This window comes from Filicampus tigris, chromosome 11 (genome assembly GCF_054856515.1).
Source record: "Filicampus tigris isolate MCC_2025a chromosome 11, RoL_Ftig_1.0, whole genome shotgun sequence".
NCBI classification, from domain to species: Eukaryota; Metazoa; Chordata; class Actinopteri; order Syngnathiformes; family Syngnathidae; genus Filicampus; species Filicampus tigris.
The window spans coordinates 14,684,391-14,703,649 of NC_141227.1; the positions used below are offsets into that span (position 1 = coordinate 14,684,391).

The 19,259-nt window shown below is 43.5% G+C and overlaps 1 protein-coding gene across 4 annotated transcripts in view; it reads left to right on the plus strand.

Moving 5' to 3' along the window:
* Nucleotides 1-2,109: 2,109 nt before the first annotated feature.
* slit1a (slit homolog 1a (Drosophila)) overlaps nt 2,110-19,259 on the plus strand; it is a 97,355-nt gene continuing 80,205 nt past the window's right edge. For all 4 annotated transcript variants that reach the window (XM_086044501.1, XM_086044503.1, XM_086044502.1 and 1 more), the window contains exons 1-4: nt 2,110-2,698; nt 13,668-13,739; nt 16,931-17,002; nt 18,777-18,848. In XM_086044501.1, the coding sequence (XP_085900627.1) occupies nt 2,499-2,698; nt 13,668-13,739; nt 16,931-17,002; nt 18,777-18,848 (416 nt within the window). In that variant the 5' untranslated portion in view covers nt 2,110-2,498. The remainder of the gene's footprint in view (nt 2,699-13,667; nt 13,740-16,930; nt 17,003-18,776; nt 18,849-19,259) is intronic.

A 19,259-nucleotide genomic window follows, 5' to 3' on the forward strand; every position in this document is an offset into this window, starting at 1 on the left:
ATATAAGGGGATGTGTCCATGATGGCAACACTACTGTATTGTTTTGCTTTTATTTAGCGAGCTTTCAAAATCACTCTGTAAATGTGTCAGACAAACTGATATCCATACATCAGTGTCAAGTGTGTGTCTGCTGTGCACTCAAAACCTCCCGTTTAGGTTTGTGTAAACAACCCTGCGGACGGCCACAATGTACATACTGAGATGCCGTTGAATTGTTTTGGCATTAACACATGCTTTTGTCTTTTCATGAATAACTGAAACTAGCTTTTTTTCAGCTACTAAATATATTTCTGACTTTAAAGTGATGACAAGTTTTTGTTTTTTAATGCGTTCAGGAACAAATGAAAGCCGGACATTTGTTTTTTTTACAAATGCAATAATGTTGTGTATTATCTATTTGCACTGCAAGTAAGACAGGCCTTATGTTTTGTATATTCTCCCTTATCCAGTCTTATTATAAATTACTGACACGTCCTCCCACAGCCTTGAGAGCACCAAAATAATTCCTGTTGTGTTTTGTGTGCATTCCGAAAGTGGAAAGACGTTTCCCCTGCCCCCCATTACCACAAACACCACTGTCTCCTCTTTAATTAGCGAAGATCTACACCGCGCCGACACTTTTACTGAGACAGATGGACCCCCTTCTCTCGACAGAAGTATTCATAAGTACACCTGCATGTGCACAGCATGTTCTTTTCTCCCATTTTTTTTTTTTGTCTTTTTCCATGCATCCGCCAATGAATGAGATTCTTTGGACCGTGTTTATGTTAGGAGGGATACACCCTGCAGCAAAATCCCTCTGTGGGCTCAAAGTGTCCCGAGGTGAACTATAAGCACAGCACTGACTAAAGGCAGCTGTCTTATTTGTTGACATTTTACTATAAGTTAAACACAGGTCGTTTAGGTGAATAAACTTGAAAGTGAAGATTGCTGCCCAAAGTTGACTGGCAGCAATCAGGACTCATGTCTGGTCGTGTTCAAAATGGCGTTGGCCCAATATACTATGACACAACTTGATATGTCTAATAAACAGTCATCGTCTGCGGAAAGCCCTTATTCGAAGTGGCTGCAAAATGATGTAGTTAAACAGTTTCCAAGTGTGCTTTCACTTACATTTTGGCCGCCTCGACGAAACAGAGATATTAGTGTACAGAGTGTCCTACACAAGCCTCAAGCAAAGTTGTTTTGGAATTGTTTCCTCTTATTTTCCTCCCAAATGTTCCTTTTATTTTTTTTCTTGGTAGCAATTTGACACACAGACTTTACTGTGAAGCGTGAATATTTCTCTGTGAGCGTCTGTCAACAACTCCCAGTAATGAGACGTTCCCAGCCCAAATCCACATGTATCATTCCTCGAAATGCAAATCAATATAAAGATAGGAGAGTCAAAATGAGCCGTTGAAAGTAATTGTCAGTCTTTTTCTTGGAAGTAATATTCAGCAAATGTAGACCCAGTGACAGTCCGCATATGCTGCTTATCTTAAATCTTCTCATCCACTTTAGGAATACTTACTGCCACTGGGAGATGAGTGCCGTGCCAACTCACACCCATAAACCCCATCGGCAGAGCAGGTATGGCTTTTCATACTGTAGCTTCCACTCATTTGTTTATATATGTGTCGTCATCTCTCATATGACTATTTGCACATGTGGCTACACCTGATTTACACACTGTCATTTTTGTAGCGGCTGAGGGCTTGAGGTATCGATTCCTCTCATCCCTGCCGGATTCATCTTTGGTACATGTCCACATTTACAGCCACACACAAAACCCAAGCTCCCCTGCAGCACAGCCCTTCAGGCAGGGGTTATGCAGTGTCATGCAGGTTAGGTGCCTCTCTCTTGGGGGTATACGCCTGGAGGCAACCTGAGAGAAAAGAGGGAGTGGAGTGGGTGGGAATAAAAAGATAAAGATATGTGGAGTAGATGTGGATGGTGAATAGAATCCAGGGAATGAAAGAGGGATCTTGAGAATGAGAGGGAGTTCAGGCAGGGTTCTGATTGGGGGGCAGGGGGGTTGGGGGGGTGTAGGGGTGGAGTCGTGGGGGCCTGCTATTTGTAGATCCCTGTGATGGATGACTGGGGTGTGTATGTGTGTGTGTGTGTGTGTGTCAGAGAGAGAGCGAGAGAGTTTTTTTTTTCAGTCTGCTCTTTCCTCCTGTTCCCTCTCTCTTTAGGCACGCAGAGCGGAGTGGAACTGAGTGAGGAGGAGACGTGTGCACACCGCAGCCACTCCACAGAGCCAAGGCAGGAGAAGAGTTTGCAAGGAGACAATAAGAGAAAGAGAACTGTTTTTTTTTTTTGGAAGGGCGATAACAAACTCAAAACGAAAACTAGAAGACCAAAACAAAACCCAAAAAAGGATTTGCCTTGCTGAACTCCTCAAAGGAAATTATATTTGTTTTATTTATATTGACTGAAAATAGAGACTTTTTTTTTTTTTCCCATTTTAGCAGGACTCTTTAGGAGGTGGACAGGAAGAAATAAGTCAGGCTGGGATGGTGTTGACTATGCCGGGCAAGAGGATGTTTTTTGGCACGCTGGAGCTGTGCGCGTGGGGCGTGATGCTGTGCGCCCTGCTGACGGCCAGCGCGGGCGCCTGCCCTGCCCTGTGTACCTGCAGCGGCACCACAGTCGACTGCCACGGACTGGGGCTCAGGACCATGCCGAGGAATATCCCGCGCAACACCGAGAGGCTGTGAGTACCACCTGCCCGCTCTGCCGTTTCCAAAAGCATGCTTGATGTCACTCCAAAGATTGAGGACAATAGCCATGCTTGTCACGCTGCGTGTCACACACTGGCATTCCATTCAGGTGTGAATAGGCAAGAGAGACTGAGTGGATGAGTGATTTTCTTGTATCCGCTATTTAGGAAAACTTAATTTACTTACACAAATCTAACTTTTAAAGTTAAAGAAATAGAGCTCACGCTCTGGAGTTTATATTCGGATTTCTCACTTAGCTCCTTTTCAATTCATCCCCCACTCTGGGTCTCCCCTCTACTAACCCCCCCCCAACCCCCACCCCCCGTCCGCCTTTCTCCCAGTCACGGCCCTGAACACTCACTCTGCAAATTGTTAAATCATGTAGAAAATTAAGCAAATGTGCTTCTTAAGTGAGTCTTCCACCAGGATCGTGTAGCTGTCTTGTAAAACTGATGGAGGATAAGGAAGAGGGAGATAAGGCAGACGCCGACTGCCAGAGTGGAGTTCCGTCGTCTTTTTCATGACATTCCCCCTTGAAATATTCATCAGTAAATCAGAAGTGAAGAGTGTGAGGGGAAATAGATTGTTCTATTTCAGCTTTTAGAATATCAGTTCTGAATAAAAGATGCTCTGGTTGGGAAGAGCGGAGGAGAGAGCCTGTGTCAGAGGCGGCACTGGCACAGTGGAAAATGGCTGCATATTTAATACTTTTCATATTTAATTTCCAAGAACACCTTTTTGTTTTGTTTGGTTGTTGCCCGACAGTCGGAATGCTTCCGGGCAGTGAACACGCAGTTTGAGGCGGAAAGGAAACATGGTCATTTTGTGGTTTTCCTCTTCCATGAATGGTTGTAAATATTCATTGCCATCATTACTCAAGAGTTGTTGTTTTTTTTTTTAAGCTATCTGTGCATTCATTTTTCTCTCCTTTAATGCACACCGCACTTAAACATGACATGCCTAAAGGACGCATCATATGTATTTCTATTTATTTATCTATGTGTGGTTTATGTTTACCAAAAAATACAGCTTCCCTACAATGGCTTCCATTTTTTAATTCAGGACCATTCTTTTCTGCGGGCTGTTACGAGGCAATAAATCAAGATTTAACATGCAAGTCAATACAGCATATCTTAAACCACATGACTGTTCCTGTTTGCATTCCCAGATTTACTAAGTCATGTGTGGGATCTTTCTTTTGCAATTCTGCATCAAAATCCTAGAAATTAGTTAAACAAAATGTCAGCCTCAACTTATTTTAAATTCATTAGGCGTGAAAAAGCAAAGACATAAGTCGCATCACTTGGGTGGCTATGCTGAATTAGTCTTGGAAAGTAGAGCAGAGATGACTAAAAAGCTTTGTGGATTGTGTTAACGCTCGTGTATACAGACTGATGCGTTTGGGAAATGGTGTGTGTGTGTTAAAGAAGGGGGAGGGTTTTAGGGAAAAGTGTGTGTGTTTAGGCGGTGGGATGTGTGCGCCGAGGGTGTCGCCACAGACAGCAGAATCCCATTTGCACTTGTCAGTGTGGGTTTGGATCAGTTCTGACCCCTGCGCTCCTCAGCCCAGAGACACAGTAATGACACTGTGAGGCTCCCCATGCTAAAGCCACACCAGGACCACTCCCCCTTACTCCCTCTCCTCATCTTTTTAATGCTGCTGCTGAATTCTTTGCCGCTCATCCAGGCCCCCATCCTCTTTAAAATCATTCTTGAAAATATCTCATTTGCGATACTTCCTATACCTGATTTATTTATTTATTTATTTATTTATTTTTTAGGCAGGAATTGATCCAAACACAGCCCATCTCTCTTGCAGCTTTATCTTCCTTCCATCCCTGCTGTCAAGCGTGTGTGCCTCATCTGTGAGAATGAGTTGATTTGCAGAGGGGGAGGAGTGTGGCTGTTAACACGGGTGCGCCCTTCTTTTAATTGCAAAAAAGCCCGGCGTATTGACAAGGGTCTCCAGGAGAGCCTCTGTCTCTGCCTTTGTTTGCAAACCTTCCGAGCAAGAGGTGAATAAGTTACTTTTCTGGGGGGAGGGGGCGGGGGCGCTGCCGTTGGAAAATGTGTGTATATGCGAGGGAATGCCTGCAGTGTTTTTGGCATGGCTGCTTCGAATGACAGCTCGCCAACCACCTGATCCATAATTTACCCCAACAAGGCTGAAAACAACCGGCCCGCTACCTGGCAACGGGGAAAGTTGAAAGAGCATGATGTAAAAGACAAAGAGACACGCGGGCTGAGCGGCAGCGCATGATGAGAGAGGATGCTTGAGAGACAGATTGGCACACTCACTCGAGCTGGTAATCACCGAAGGGGTGACTGCGGAGTCACTGGGTAGAGAGAGTGCTTGAACAAGATCACGTTGTTCAACCCCAAACCCAAAATACACTCGCCGACGGTCACTGACGGGTACATCCGTCCATTTATTTTCTATCAGAAGGGTAGAGTTGGTAATGTAGTCTTTCACAAAGCTGACATTAGTGTGACGCCAATGCCAGTCCAGGTTGTCAGTCCTTTGCCCTAAGTTAGCTGGGATAAGCTCCAGCTTTTCCATCACCCCCAACAGGAAAAAACAGTACAGAAAATATATGGACTGGTTGATGTAGGATGGTGCAAATGACATTCAAAGGCCTTTCGATCTTAAAAGGGTCTTTTGAAAAATGTCTCCCCTGTACAATGCAGGGAGTCCCCGCACCCAAAGAGTTTAAGAACCACTGAACACTACCGTGGGCAGTTTGGCTCAAGTCATTTTCTCCAACGTGAATGTTCTGGGTTCGGTCTTCAGTTCCCTCAGCAGCAGCACGTGAGTGATAATATCAGGAAGAAAGCTCATTCCAGCATTGATTCAATTCAATGGAGGATGAAGCAGTAATGTCAGTTCAGCTCATTTCTGTCTAATTTGAGAATTTCCAGGGGATGTTTTCTACTATTTGTTTAATATATTAATGTTAAGACTTCGGCCAGTTGTTATTGTCTCTTTGTTCCCGAGCTACATCCCTCTATAATAAGCACGTTACGTGTTCAAATTGACTGCCAAACATCAAAGGCGGCTGCTGTGTTTCCGAACTCACCCTCGACCCACTGGCCTGCTCTCCTGACACAGCTACATTATATTTCTGATTGCACTCTCGAGAGGAATTATCCCGTCAAATGCATTTATGTGTGTCAAAGCCATAAATCAGTTTTAAGAGTCACAGTGTGTGTGGACTTTCAGGGACAAAAAAGCGAGGCCTCACAAGGGGAGTATAAATCCTGGATGGGAATAATTAGTCGTGTTGGGTTGACTGAAACATGCTCGCTCGCGTTTGGAAATGAATTTCTATTTCAAGGTGTGTGCATATGTGCATGATCACTCTACATGCAAGTGCAATAGTGGTTCAAATCTTAGCAGACCATGAAAGCCGATTTGGTGCATCCACTCAGATCATCTTTCATCTCTCAGAAAGTCCGTCTTTCTTGTTAACCTTGCCAGCTGAGCAGGAGCATCCTGGCGGCGCTGGTTGTTAGTGACGGCGTGTTTCCATTGCACTTCGGTGAACGCTCCTCCGCCGTCACAGATAGGCCTGCATAATCCGCATTTCACGCTCGTCGAGATGCTTTTTGATGTGATTGAATTTTTGAGAAGCAATTACAGCATACCGCATGCAAAGTAAGATCTGCACTCGCCTACTGTAAAGGCGCTGCGCAACAGATGACTGCTTTCATGTGCTCTTTATTCCCGCATGGATGAATACATTATAGGAAAGCCATTACTGGATTTTCCCAGACATTGTAATTAAAATAAAAGTATCCATCCATCAGTACTGTACATTTCTGTACCGTTTTCCTGTTCAGGCTTTGCAGGGGAGCTGGAGCCTTTCCCAGTGGAATTAGGGCTATGTACCCTCCTTGCATGGTTACCAGTCAGTCATGTGTGATTTTGAATGGGTCATTGCGTTGGAATAGAGTCATAGCTGTGTGTGCCACTGTACTACAAATGAGCTGTAGGACTAAGCTACTGTATTTTACGATAGACTCGTCATACCAGTTTGTGACCAACCGCAACTACCGTATTTTCAGACAATAAAGGCGCACCGGACTATAAGGCGCGGTCTCAATGAACAGCTCCACTTTGGGAAATTTCCATATATAGGGCGCACCGGGTTGTAAGGCGCATTACTGCACATCAAGGGAAACAAACCAGTACAGCAAATAAGTCAAACTTTCAACTTTGTTTGACATCCTTACATAAGGCGCACCTGATTATAAGGCGCACTGTCGATTTTTGAGAAAATTAAAGAATTTTAAGTGTGCCTTATAGTCTGAAAAATACGGTCATGACACTCAAAGCCTTGCTGGAGATCTGAGCTCGACTGGCCATTCCGGTTACCTGTCAAAAGATGCTGCACCTTATTTGCTTGTGGTTTATAATTCTGTAAAAACTACCGGTATGTCTGCGAAAGTTAGCCAATGGGTGAGGTGTGTGCCAAGGATGAGTCCATTATAGTTGCCGTTTCTTTTACATTTTTGGTATATGAATGTTCATATTTTGTGCAGTGGGGTACCCATGAAGGTGCACACATTGGCGTTGATCCAGATTAGCATTGTTCACACTTCTAGGTTCTAGGTCTGAGCTCTACAGAGTGCCATTCTCATTCAGCAGTTTCTGTTTGGTTGCAGGAGTATGTATACCAAACATTTTCATGAGGCTTTGCCAATGATCAGTGCATCGGCCAAGGAAGAAGCAGTTAAATTTTGATGTGCAATTTACATCTGGTTCTGAGCCTAACTTTTTTTTGTTTTTAAATTTAGCGGCAGTCTGAGCTGTACTGAATTTCATTATAGTAACCCTTGCTTTGATTGCTCTACAGTCAATACCACAAAACTTGATTTTCACATAGCATTGCTGATGGGTGAAGGTTGGTCGAGCCCATTACAAATAGATTTCAACATGTTCCTTATTTTCTTAATGATCACTTTTCAATGACATTCACTTCTATCCAAGCTCTGGGTACCTATGAGGGCATATGCATTGGCTGAGATCCAAATTGGGATTGTTCAGCCTTGGAGGCCTGTGCGCCGCTGAGTGCCGTTAAACTTCTTGTTTCTACTCATTAGAAAGTGGCGGGAACATTATGTGACAGATGTGACTTAGCAGATGTTTTCACCACACACAAGACACATGATGCATTTCAGAGTGCACATTCATACGTGGTCGGCGCACAACAGCAGCAGATACAGTATGAGGCATGAAAGACCCCTCAGTCCGGGCCTCCACTGCAGCGCTCTGTGTGTTCCTGTTCCAGTCTGTTGCGCAGCGGCAACATGCACTGAACAGATGTTTAATTGATTCGCTTTGGCCTGACAGTGTCATAAGTTATCTCTGTTTGAGCAGAAAGTGTCTGTGTACTACTTTTCCGTCCGGCGCTTCCTGTCCTCTGTCTCACGTTTGTTTTTGCTTGGAGAAGCGTTTCGTATGCGAAGCCGTCTCCAGATTTTTGCTCAGTGTTTTACCCGTAGTGTTGAAGGCCAGGTCAAATAAATGCTTGGATCGCAGCACCTGACTTGTGAACTGCGTATGTACGGGATGTGCTTAGTGTTTACCTATAAGTGAGCTCTCCCTCCCGACGCCTGACTCCGCAGAATGAACACTGTAAATAGCCCTGGAGGAGCCCAGGAGGCGGGAAACACGCTCTCAGACATAGTCTTTAGCCACTGCTCAGCACACTCATTGACGCACACGCTAAAAATGTGCAATTGAGGGCCTGCGTGTCTGAAAGCCACATTTCAATTCAAAGGAGAAATCTGACCTCTTAGTGTGGACAGAAGTGTTCCAGTTCACTTTAAGTGTGTTATTTTGGCCACGCTGGTCTGCTTTCTCTCGCTCCATCCCAGACTTTCACTCATTGAGGTTTTTGTGAGCTCGCATGGTGCAGCCGTGTTAGTGTTGGAGCAACTTGTATGTAGGTCGCTTTCTCCCAGACAGCAACGCTGCTCCAAACTGTCACTTTTAAGCATCTAGTGACAATTCCTGTGCAGCCTATCCTGTCTTCTCCTGTGTGCTTCACTGCTGTCACTCCCATATGCTCCAGAGTCCGCTCACAGCTTCTCAGCCGCTATCGTTCATTCAGAAACTGTCGGCTCATGCGGTTGAATGATATTATCAGCATGTGATTGTGGGTAATGATCCGCCGCACTTTGGCCACAGCACTTTGGGTTTTCTGTCGCCAGCTTGTTGACGCAGTGAGGAGTTTGGAAAGCACACGGCCACGGAGCTTCAATCCGCCGGCTTCTGGCTTCCCTGCCAGGCAAAAGCTGTTCTAGACAAATGGTCCTGTGGCGCTTGCAACAGTAATATATAGAGTGACACGGCAGCAAAACGTGCACACATTAATAAGTCATTTTAATTGAGGCGGGCGTTGATGTGCCGTGCTGGGCGAGTTCCTACCAAAATATAATTTATTATATATTATTTCTAGATGTTGGTATTTGAAAGTAAGTCTTTATATAATAATCATGATTACATGCAACATTTGGCCCTCAAAGAAATCCATCCATCGATTTCCAATATTCTTAATTAGGTAACGGATGAGCTAGAGCAGGACATTCCAAACCTCGGCCTGGGGGCTAAATGCGGCCCGTGTTCAAATTTCCACCGGCCCGCACCCTCTGGCATAAAATTAATAATGTGTGGTCCATCAGTACTGTTGATCATACACATGGACAAAAAATATTTATATTTTTTATATTACCGGTACTTTCGGGTGCTTTTGTAAATACACTCTGAGCTCGCCCTGCCTCTCCAAAAACACCACTCTCAAAGTCGTGTTAGGGGTCAACGTGAACCCCCGCTACATGACCTTTGTGTGGCCCTTTCCAGCTCATTTCTGAGAGACTGTAGTGAAGAAAAAGAAAGTTGACAAGATAGGGCAGTGGAAATTGGCAGTTTTTTTTCACTGAAACAATTGCGTCTGCCTGGTTCGCTGAGAGACTGTGGCTGTCATCAAGGAATTCAATATCAAGAGTCACTACCAGACAAAACATGCAAACTATGACAAGGTGACTGGCAACGAATGCCGTGAAAATTTAAAGCAACTGAAATCTGACTGGTCAGCCCCCACACATTTCCACCTCACCAAATTTGGCCCTATTTGGTGCTGCTGCTCATGACTGACATGCACATACACACCGAGTACAGCCAATCGCTGGTGTGTATAATGAATGGCAAATAGACTGCACAGTGACTGCATGTACAATGACCAAAACGCCAGCCAATTACTATACATTCAAACCAGAGAGGAGCAAGGGGTTTAAACTGAAATGTGACAAATAATACATGCAGACTTTTTTATTTGTTTACTTTATTAGTGTACAGTATAGAGAGAAAAAAGCAATGGGGGTATTATTACCACTGTTTTTTTTTCTGACATTGTCAAACAATCTCGAGCATTATTATATTTTATACAAGATTTAAAAAATGGTATGGTATAGCATGATGAATTCTATAAGGTAGTTGATGTTTAAAATTGGACCAGTGTTTAATAAATGCAAGTTAGCCCTAATATACCAATATGTTTTAAATGTGCAGGCGACTCACTGCAGTGTCAAGATGAACGGCACTCTTCTCTCAATCAATGACTTTTAATTCTTGTTGTCAAGTTGGAACGGTGGATTTAAAGACCGGATAAAAGCACTTTCATAAAACTTTATGTAAAGTTATAAAACCGTTGTACAGCCTTATACTGATTTATGTTATTGCCTCAGTCTTGTACGTTGCCGGCGAGTCTGTACTTTTCCACTGCACTCATTTGTTTAAGTTCTGCTGTATTTCTGCATAAATGCCTACTGTCAGTCAAAAGCTCTGCAGCCAACAATAGTTTGTCTTTCCCTCTATCCAGCTCCGAAAGCTAAACCAGATTGCTTGCTCCTGTGGGTATTTTTTGTCTACATGTCAGTAGGTGTACTTGTGTGATTTCCACTGATCGAGTGTATGTATATGGCCCTTTTTCTCTGTGTGCGATCCATGTGGATATTTGTGTCTGCGTGTGTTAGTTAGCCGCTGCGTTTGCTTATTCTCCCTCTGGTCTCCGAGATCCATTTCATGTAATGTTGCTCAATTCAAACCATGTCCCCGTCTGCTGAGAGACCCCATGCAGCTGGCGGAAATAAACTTAATGAGTTTTTCAGTGTTGTAGCAGCACTCAGAGCCCATTTGAATTATACTGTAGAGATGTGAGCAAATGGCGTTCGACTTGGACTATTTTCAAGCAACGGGAGCATCGTTTTGACTGACTGCTTCTTCAAACCTTCGAGCTACCTACTGTGTACATCAAGCACCAATATGCTCCCCAAAATCTTGCATTCATTTAAAGCAGATGTAGAGTATATATTCATGTGCATTTTCTAAAGAGGTTTTTTGAGTGAAATGTGAGTGTTAATGAATGTGTGAACATAGATGAGTAAAATTGTACAATTTTAGGAGTCCATAATAATCATACTCATTGATGTATTAACTAACTGGGCAGGGAAGCAGCATGAGATAGCGATGTCACAAATCTGACTGTCCAGGAAAGCATGTCAGTGCTGGGAATCCTCCCCGGAGTTTCTAGGGAAGAGACTGATGGAGGTGGAAATCCTTCGCTGTGTGAACTGGGAATCATACCTAATAATTTTCTGCCACAAGAGTAATACCGCAGTACTGTAATGCAAAAAACGGCACCACAAGTCCGAACCACAAAGCATCTGTCTGTGAAACGAGAGAAGGCGCGTTTGCTGTCCTGCCAACAGCTATTGCTTAAATTCCTTTAACTGTAATACTAATGACTGATTTTTTTCAGTTGTAAAAAGCAGCATTCTCACTTTCCGCAAGCAAAACAATGAGTTCCTGCTGTGTAGGAGTCCGGCAATTCCTATTACCTCATTGGTGGTTAAGGCATGCCCGTGGCTTATTCATTCACAGGTTGGCCATGTCTACATGTGACGTTCTTTGTAATTATGCGCTACTTTACATCTAGTAGAGCATTCTCACAGGGGAATAGCTTATAATAAAAGTTGTGCTACACTCCTGTGGGTTTAGTGCTTATCACTTGTGGGTTTTAAGGCTTCTATTGCATTGTGTTAATACAAAACTCATAAGTCTGTTTCAGATGGCAGATGAATGATGTAGAATGGACACTATTGAATAAAAGTGTTATTTAAAGGCCTAATAAATACCTTAAAACCAGTGCACGGTTGGTTTCGAAGGCCAGAAAATGTCGAAATGTGGATCTGTGGCTTCTCTAGTGCTATTTAACACATCAAAGGTGGTGGCTGGCCTTTGAGAGCGAGCTAAATGTCACAACACAGAAACTATGTTGCAGTCCAAGCAGCTTTATTGGTGGTCTTTTTCCCGAAACAGCCCAAGTGATCGCATAATTGCGGCAATGAGTCAATTCCGGTGTGGAGATAGAAGCTACAAACAACTTTTGACAGGATGAAGCAAGAAGTCGCGGCTAGAGGAGGAACCGTGTGTCCCTTTGTTTATGGGGAGCGTCAGCTTTGGAAAAAATCCTCCTGCTACATCTCGACGCCTCGCGTTGCGTCCCCCTCCCGTTCCTCTCGTCTTCCATCACTTTTCTTTTCCTTCGGGTGTCATCACGAGTGACCACCTTGGAATTGAGACATTGGCTATCTGCACTTGTGCGCAGGTTGACATGCATGCAAGTACCTATCTGCGTAAGCACCTGTAATGAACACCACATGTGCACGAATCACAGCGCAGGCTAATGAAGGCCGGTCCATTATTTATTTCCCGCGGTCCTGACGCTTGGCCTGTCAATGCACCTGTGTACACACACACACACACACACGCACACACACATACACGCCATCTGTCTATAATGACCATTCTTTTTAGTACTGCATAGCGCTGCAGTCCCCCGAGTGGTCATTAGACGAGTGAGGGAAACGCTTTCTGCGTAGATTTGGAACACGTTTTTTGGGCCGTGCTCAGGGATGAGGAGTTGAGTTGGCGGGTCAGGGCAGGGTGGACCAATAATGCTTTGCGATTGCAGTAGCACACAAACATTCTGAATATTTACTTTCCCAGCTGCCATGTGAATACAACGGTTAAACAGCACTTTTTTGGATAAGCACCAGTGCTTGAGAGTTATGGTTGACATAAACCAGCAGCCATCCCAAAACCGTTCTTTTAGCTACAGTGCTCCGTCTCACTGATTTTGCAATGACGGTCAGCGCTGGGCAGGACATCTGCTCCCATTATATCCACAACACTTAGCTTTTTGGCCTTGTGGCCTTTCCCAAATCCCCTCCACTGGCTCCCACTAATCCTTGACAATGGTGGAAGGACATGGCCAAGAAGGGGTGCGGTTGCGGGTGTAGGTTGGCAGTTCCCAGAATAAAGAGAAAGACAGCTCAAATGTCTCGCACTTCTAGAATAAACCAAGGAGAAGTAATGCCAACCTCCCCAAAAAGCCTGCTTTTACGAGAATTTAGTAGGATTATGAACTGTGCTGTATGTTTGAATGTTATAAAAACAACCACTTTGTAACGTGGTACTTTGTCAAAACACAATGGAGCTGCTGATTATTCTTCAATTTGTTTTGATTCAGAGCAACCTTTCCCTTAGGAAATGTAGCAAATAAAAATATGTCATTCTAGTGTCAATTTATCACCATCACAAAACCTTTATAAACAGTACAGGACATTTGTTGTAACATTTAAACATTGTTAGTTCCCATTTCATTTATAAAGGAAGCTTAGGAACATTAACTGTAAAATGTAAAAAAAAAACATTAAAAAAAAACCATGGGTAAAAGAATGATTAGTGAATCTTTCTGCTTTGAATGTGAGTCTTCCTACTTGCCCTAACTTTTGGTACATTTCTTCTTTTCTTCTCACATGCTTCTTCTCCTAATACCCCAATGAGAAAAAAATATAACAATATTAATGCTTGTTTTTGTGTTCTCTTCTTTGCAGGGAGCTGAATGGGAACAATCTCACGCGCATCACCAAGAGTGACTTTGCTGGGCTCAAATACATCCGAGTTTTGTAAGTTTTGTGTCTGTCCTCCGCACTCTCTCACATCACACGCCACCCTACCAGGCTCCGCCTCTTAAAGGCGCATGCATGTACGAAACCCAGACACTACAATACAGTACCGGTACATACTGTAAGTTCTACGAAACGATTTTCCTGTAAGTTTTTTGTATGTGTTCAAGGACGCTTACAGTTTACGTTTAAATGTGTTTAAAGCATGTAGGAGGGCTAAAACCATCATTTTTTTCTATAAGGTCTCACTTTATATTTCAGATTGTCACCTATTCTGCAATTTATCCCCTGTGATAAACAGGGGCTCAATTTATACATTTTAGTGAGGCTCTGAGTAAAGGAGGAATTTATTTTCACACATCACTATCGTATAAATAGAATCACTCACCCCTCTGAATCATAATGCCACAGCCTGTCTGTCATTGTTCAATGAAAAAGAAGTACTCTTCCTTTTGACCTTGGCGGAGGTCGACATTTTTGTTATCATGCCGGTTTAGCATGGTAAAAACAAAGTTATTGGCAGCCTGTAACTTTAGAACACTATTGTACAGTTTGTCTCTGTCTGAATGTAACTTCTCATGTATACAGACACACAATTGTACACACAGTCACAAAGCTCACATTAGCATAAGCCCAGTGAAGTGGGCTTATGGAGATGTACTCAACAGTACATTAAGCAGCCAAGTGATTGTAGCAAGTGATGTAATCTCTCACTGGATACCGACTGTTGTAGCATCATTTATTGTACCCTCGACACACACTTGGGCTTGACCTCTGTTCCTCCGCATCAACAAGTAATGCGTGCATGCACACTGCTCTGCACAGTTAACACACTCAATTCAATACGCAGGACTCTATGGGTATTGAAATTAAACAGCTCCTGTGATGTCAGGAAATAATGCCGGTTAAATCAGACGTGCGCACGCATTGCGGCGGGAGAAGCCGAGTGGACATATAACATGTTTTTAGTGTAACATGAGCCACACACAATTCTTTCTGGACCCCTTGGAGTCCTATTTTCAAGCGTCATCGTTATTCCCCCTCGCCACCCCATCCTTCCTGCCTTGTCCACTGCTTCTTTTCTGAGCCTTGTTAACACTGCTGCTTGTCCCCTCTTGTCGTCTGCCCTTGCATACCGTCTGCACCATCGCCTACCCCTCCACATGGGGTAAAATGCCTTTTAATGTGTCTGACCTCTACAAGGTCAGAGGGATCAGGAAAGACAGTAAAGCCTCCTGTTGTTTGTGGATGTATTGCATGGGACACACAAACACACACGTACGGTACCCATGCATGTCATCTAACAAAAAGTTGTCCTTTCTTTTAAAAATGGGGTCATCGTGGACATCTAAAGCTGCTGACCCCTGGGCAACCCTCAGTAGGAACCAAAAAGAAACAGCAGTACATCTTTGCTGTCAGCTGTCAGTGTAACGTCAACACAGTTGAGTTACATCCCCTTTGCCCTGCGCCGTGTGTAAATCTTGTGTTCATGCCAGGAAAGACAATCAACTTTTCGAAGATTTTTTTTTTTTTTAGAAATGTTTATATTTAAGTTTTCAAGTCTCAAGTACTAATAGATTTTTCCCATCTAAATTCATGAGAAATAGATCAAAACTCAATTGCACTTTTCTTTCAATGTTTATGGAGCGCAAACAGTGATTAGCATTTATATTTGATGGCAAGGAAGTACAGACAGCTGAGTTGTAGGAGACGGGTGAGGTGGCCTTCAACACGGAACAGTTGTATATGTAATGAAGGAACACTCTTGTTTCTCCTATAAAGTCTCCTTCTTGAATTTGTGTTATCATAACACTTCTAAAACCATCCAAGAACCCTTTTGGGGGAACCAGCTTTGGCAGTGTAGGTGAGAAAGTGTGCCTGCATGTTTATGAATCAAGATGTTTTCTTTTTTGTTACAATCTTTTTTTTTTTTTTGCTTTGATTAAGTTGTGGGCACAAATTTGACATCTGCACATCACATGGCAGCCAACAACTCAACTCAAATCATTTCACAACAAGCAACAGTTGGCACATAATGAGCAATTCTAAAGAAAAAATGCTTCAAGCAGTTTATTGCCACTCCCAGTTGAAGTTTACTGTCAAACTAAACATAAAACCACAACAATTACATGTTATGCCTTTGTCCACGGGCTTAATGGCAACACACGATGCAAAACACCACAGACAGGTTAACAAATAGCACTTGTTTTGCACGATTATAAGCACTTAAACAATGGAGGTTTGAACAACGGTGCATCAACACATCTAGACAGAAAATGTAACAGGCATATATTTTATTCTCTGCGAAAACCAAGTAATATTACTACAACTTTTGAGAAGTTGTGACGATCTCCATGTATATCCCTATTTTGGTATTAGCGGCCAAGTTGTGCACACCAGAAAGAGACACACAATAAACGTTTTTCATGGTCAAACAAAATACCGATAAACTGCCAATTCTTTTCATTCTATTTACTGCTTATTACAGTATGTTTTATTTTTTACATCTAATATAATCATATAAAGTGCTATTTTAGTTTTTAAAAATACACATCACAACATTTTTTGTTGGTCTTTTTTTTTTGCGAGGCAAGAACGGAATAAGGGCACCTTCATTTATTTCAATGGGGAAACTTGATTTGAGGTACAAATGTTTTTACTTGCGAGCATGGTCGCAGAAGGAATTCAACACGGGGTCAAGGCACTGCTATATTTAAAAAAATACCCCCAAATTTCTCATGATTATTAAAAATAATAGAAAACAATGCTGTCTTGTCCTTGTGGCCCTATTAAGTGAATAAGAGGTCATAAATTAGATCGTAGTGGCCTTTTAAAAAGTCTTGGCTTCCTTAAAGCTGACCTTCCACCCCTTGCCTGCGTTTGGTCTCGTCTCCAGCCAACCGCGAGGCCCACGGACCACACCAGCGCCGCGCTTTCTGAGCCACATTGGAAAGCTTTCCTTCCCTGCCTGCCTTTTTCTGCCAAGATTCCACACAGTGCCCTCCATCCACACCGCTGCATGGTCTTTGCGTGTTTGTGAGGTGTTGACTATGCTTCGCCCAAGTGTGAATACAGACCCACTGACAGAAGTCTCGCCAAGCATACCTTGGATACTTTGATAAAGATCATCAGTAAAAGCGTCAGTCTATCTTACAGTTTGTAATACTAATACGGTACTCCTTTCCCTGCAGGCAGCTGATGGAGAATCAGATTACCGTGATCGAGCGCGGGGCTTTTGATGACATGAAAGAGCTCGAGAGACTGTGAGTACCTCGCTGGAGACAGACACTTTTATTGTATTTCTAAACCTGAGCTAGTGAGTCCATGCATTAGTTGAGTGTAACGTGACTAACAAGAGGAGCTGTCCATGAAATGTGGATGGAGTGCAAGGCACTTTCCTATCTGTCCGCTGTGGGCAAATGGCGCCGGGAGCATTTCTTATTACCTGCCTCCCTCAACCGCACGCCTAGACCCATGCGGACAGAACCATCACTCCTCAGCAGCTTGTAAACCAGCCCTGAAAAGACATGAGCAAACACGGCCAACCACACCTCAACCGGCACGTTAGCAAATCAATAGTGCTAGCCACATGGAAACCTGTGCCGCAGATGACTTTATGGGCACGCGCGATTAGTGGTGAACCCATAAAAGACTCTCCCTTAATCCGAAACCCACGTTAAAGTGGAAGTCAACCCACACATATTTTTTTACAAGAATATGCTCCATGCAAGCCCACTGGTTGAAACAAGGCATTCTGATAAATATTGAGTTTGTGGAATATGAGCAGCAAAATGCACCCGTTTTTAGCTATCTCCGGGGGCGGCCATTTTGTCACTTGTTTCGACTGAACATGACATCACAGTTGCTCAGGGCTCAGGTAACGACCAATCACAGCTGACCTGTTTTCTGAAACTGAGCCATGATTGATCGTTACCTGAGCCCTGAGCATCAATTATGTCATTTTCAGTCGACAGAAGTGACAAAATGGCCGACCCCTGAGATGGCTATAAACTGGTGGATTTTGCTGTTTAACCCGAAAGCAATATTAATCAGAATGCCTTGTTTCAACTAGTGGGCCTACATAGAACATATTATTGAAAAAAATATGCTTGGGTTGACTTCCACTTTAACAATTTCAATTGCTCAAGGCCAAGCTCAAATCGCCTTTAAGTTTGTTTTTTTTCCCCTTCCAAAGAAATGGTTAGCTATATTCCCTGTTGTAGAAATTAAGTGGCATGTTCTTCGATATTTAAATAGCCACAAACTCACCAGCCGGTACGCTAGAGGTGTGAAGTAGTCAGCGGTGCACACTATTAATTCCCATAATACACAGAAGTGCCACCTTAGTCATTCTCAGTAGTGAGTGGCACAGGTCCCAACATCTGTGTGGAAGTGTGTGTGCTGTGCAAGGCAGACGCCTGTCTCTCAGATTTGCAGCCTCTCTGTCACAGCCACTGCACTCACTCCCACGGGCCTCTCGTACTCAGTGGAGGGAGAGAGCTGTGGTTTCCAACAAATTAGCAACAGGCTGTTCCTCATTGACTTAAATGCTCTATTTGCATATAGCCTGCCAGTCTTGGATGTGACGTCTTTGCCAGCCATTGTTCCAGTCAAGAAACATTGTGTATTGATGTAACGCGGATCAAATCCACGCATGTTCTTACATGTAATTGATGTAATTCACTTGTTACCGAAGGAGAATTTTGGAGAATTGTTACTCCCGGAAAGAGAGCGCTGGATGTAATCTTACCCCAGCGCTGTGTTGTAATGTCACTATGTAGAGATAATTCAGTGCGCTGTCTCGGACTTAGCACTTTAATTCCCCCTGAACTTTCACGTGGATATTTATGTGACATTCAGAGGAGACTGAAACACAATAGCCCATGGCTATGCTGATTCGAATGCATCTTGCAGAAATTATTCACAGCTTCCACACACAAGGACACAACCACACACACACACACACGCACACACCCACACACACACACACGCACACACACACATTCACTGGCTGATCATACCCTCTCTCTGCCGTAGGCGCCTGAACCGTAATCAACTGCAGCAGCTTCCAGAGTTGCTCTTTCAGAAGAACCCTGGCCTGTCTCGTCTGTAAGTAACTGCTGTTTCTTTTTTTTTTTTTTTTTAAAGTTCCACCAACCATGCTCCCCCGCCGCCTGTTCACATGTCATCTCTCAACACTCCTCTTGCTCTCGTGTGCGGTAACACTGCTCAGCAAGGTTTCATTTACCAATGTGGGCTTTGGTTTAGTGTGCACAATTAAACAGCAGTCAGACATAAATTTTACTTACTGAAAGGCCAGTTGAGCTTTCAATGATCCCCAGTGTTCCTTTCTGGCTTTTGGACTCTGGGGCCTGCATTCCTAATCATCAGCAGTGTCTACTAGAGAGAGTGCACTGCTGACAGGGAAATTATGTGTGGCCCAATTCATTTTGGGCTCGGTTCCAATTTAAATAACACTTATTGAGATCTTTCTGTCTGTGGACTGCATCTCTATTCCCC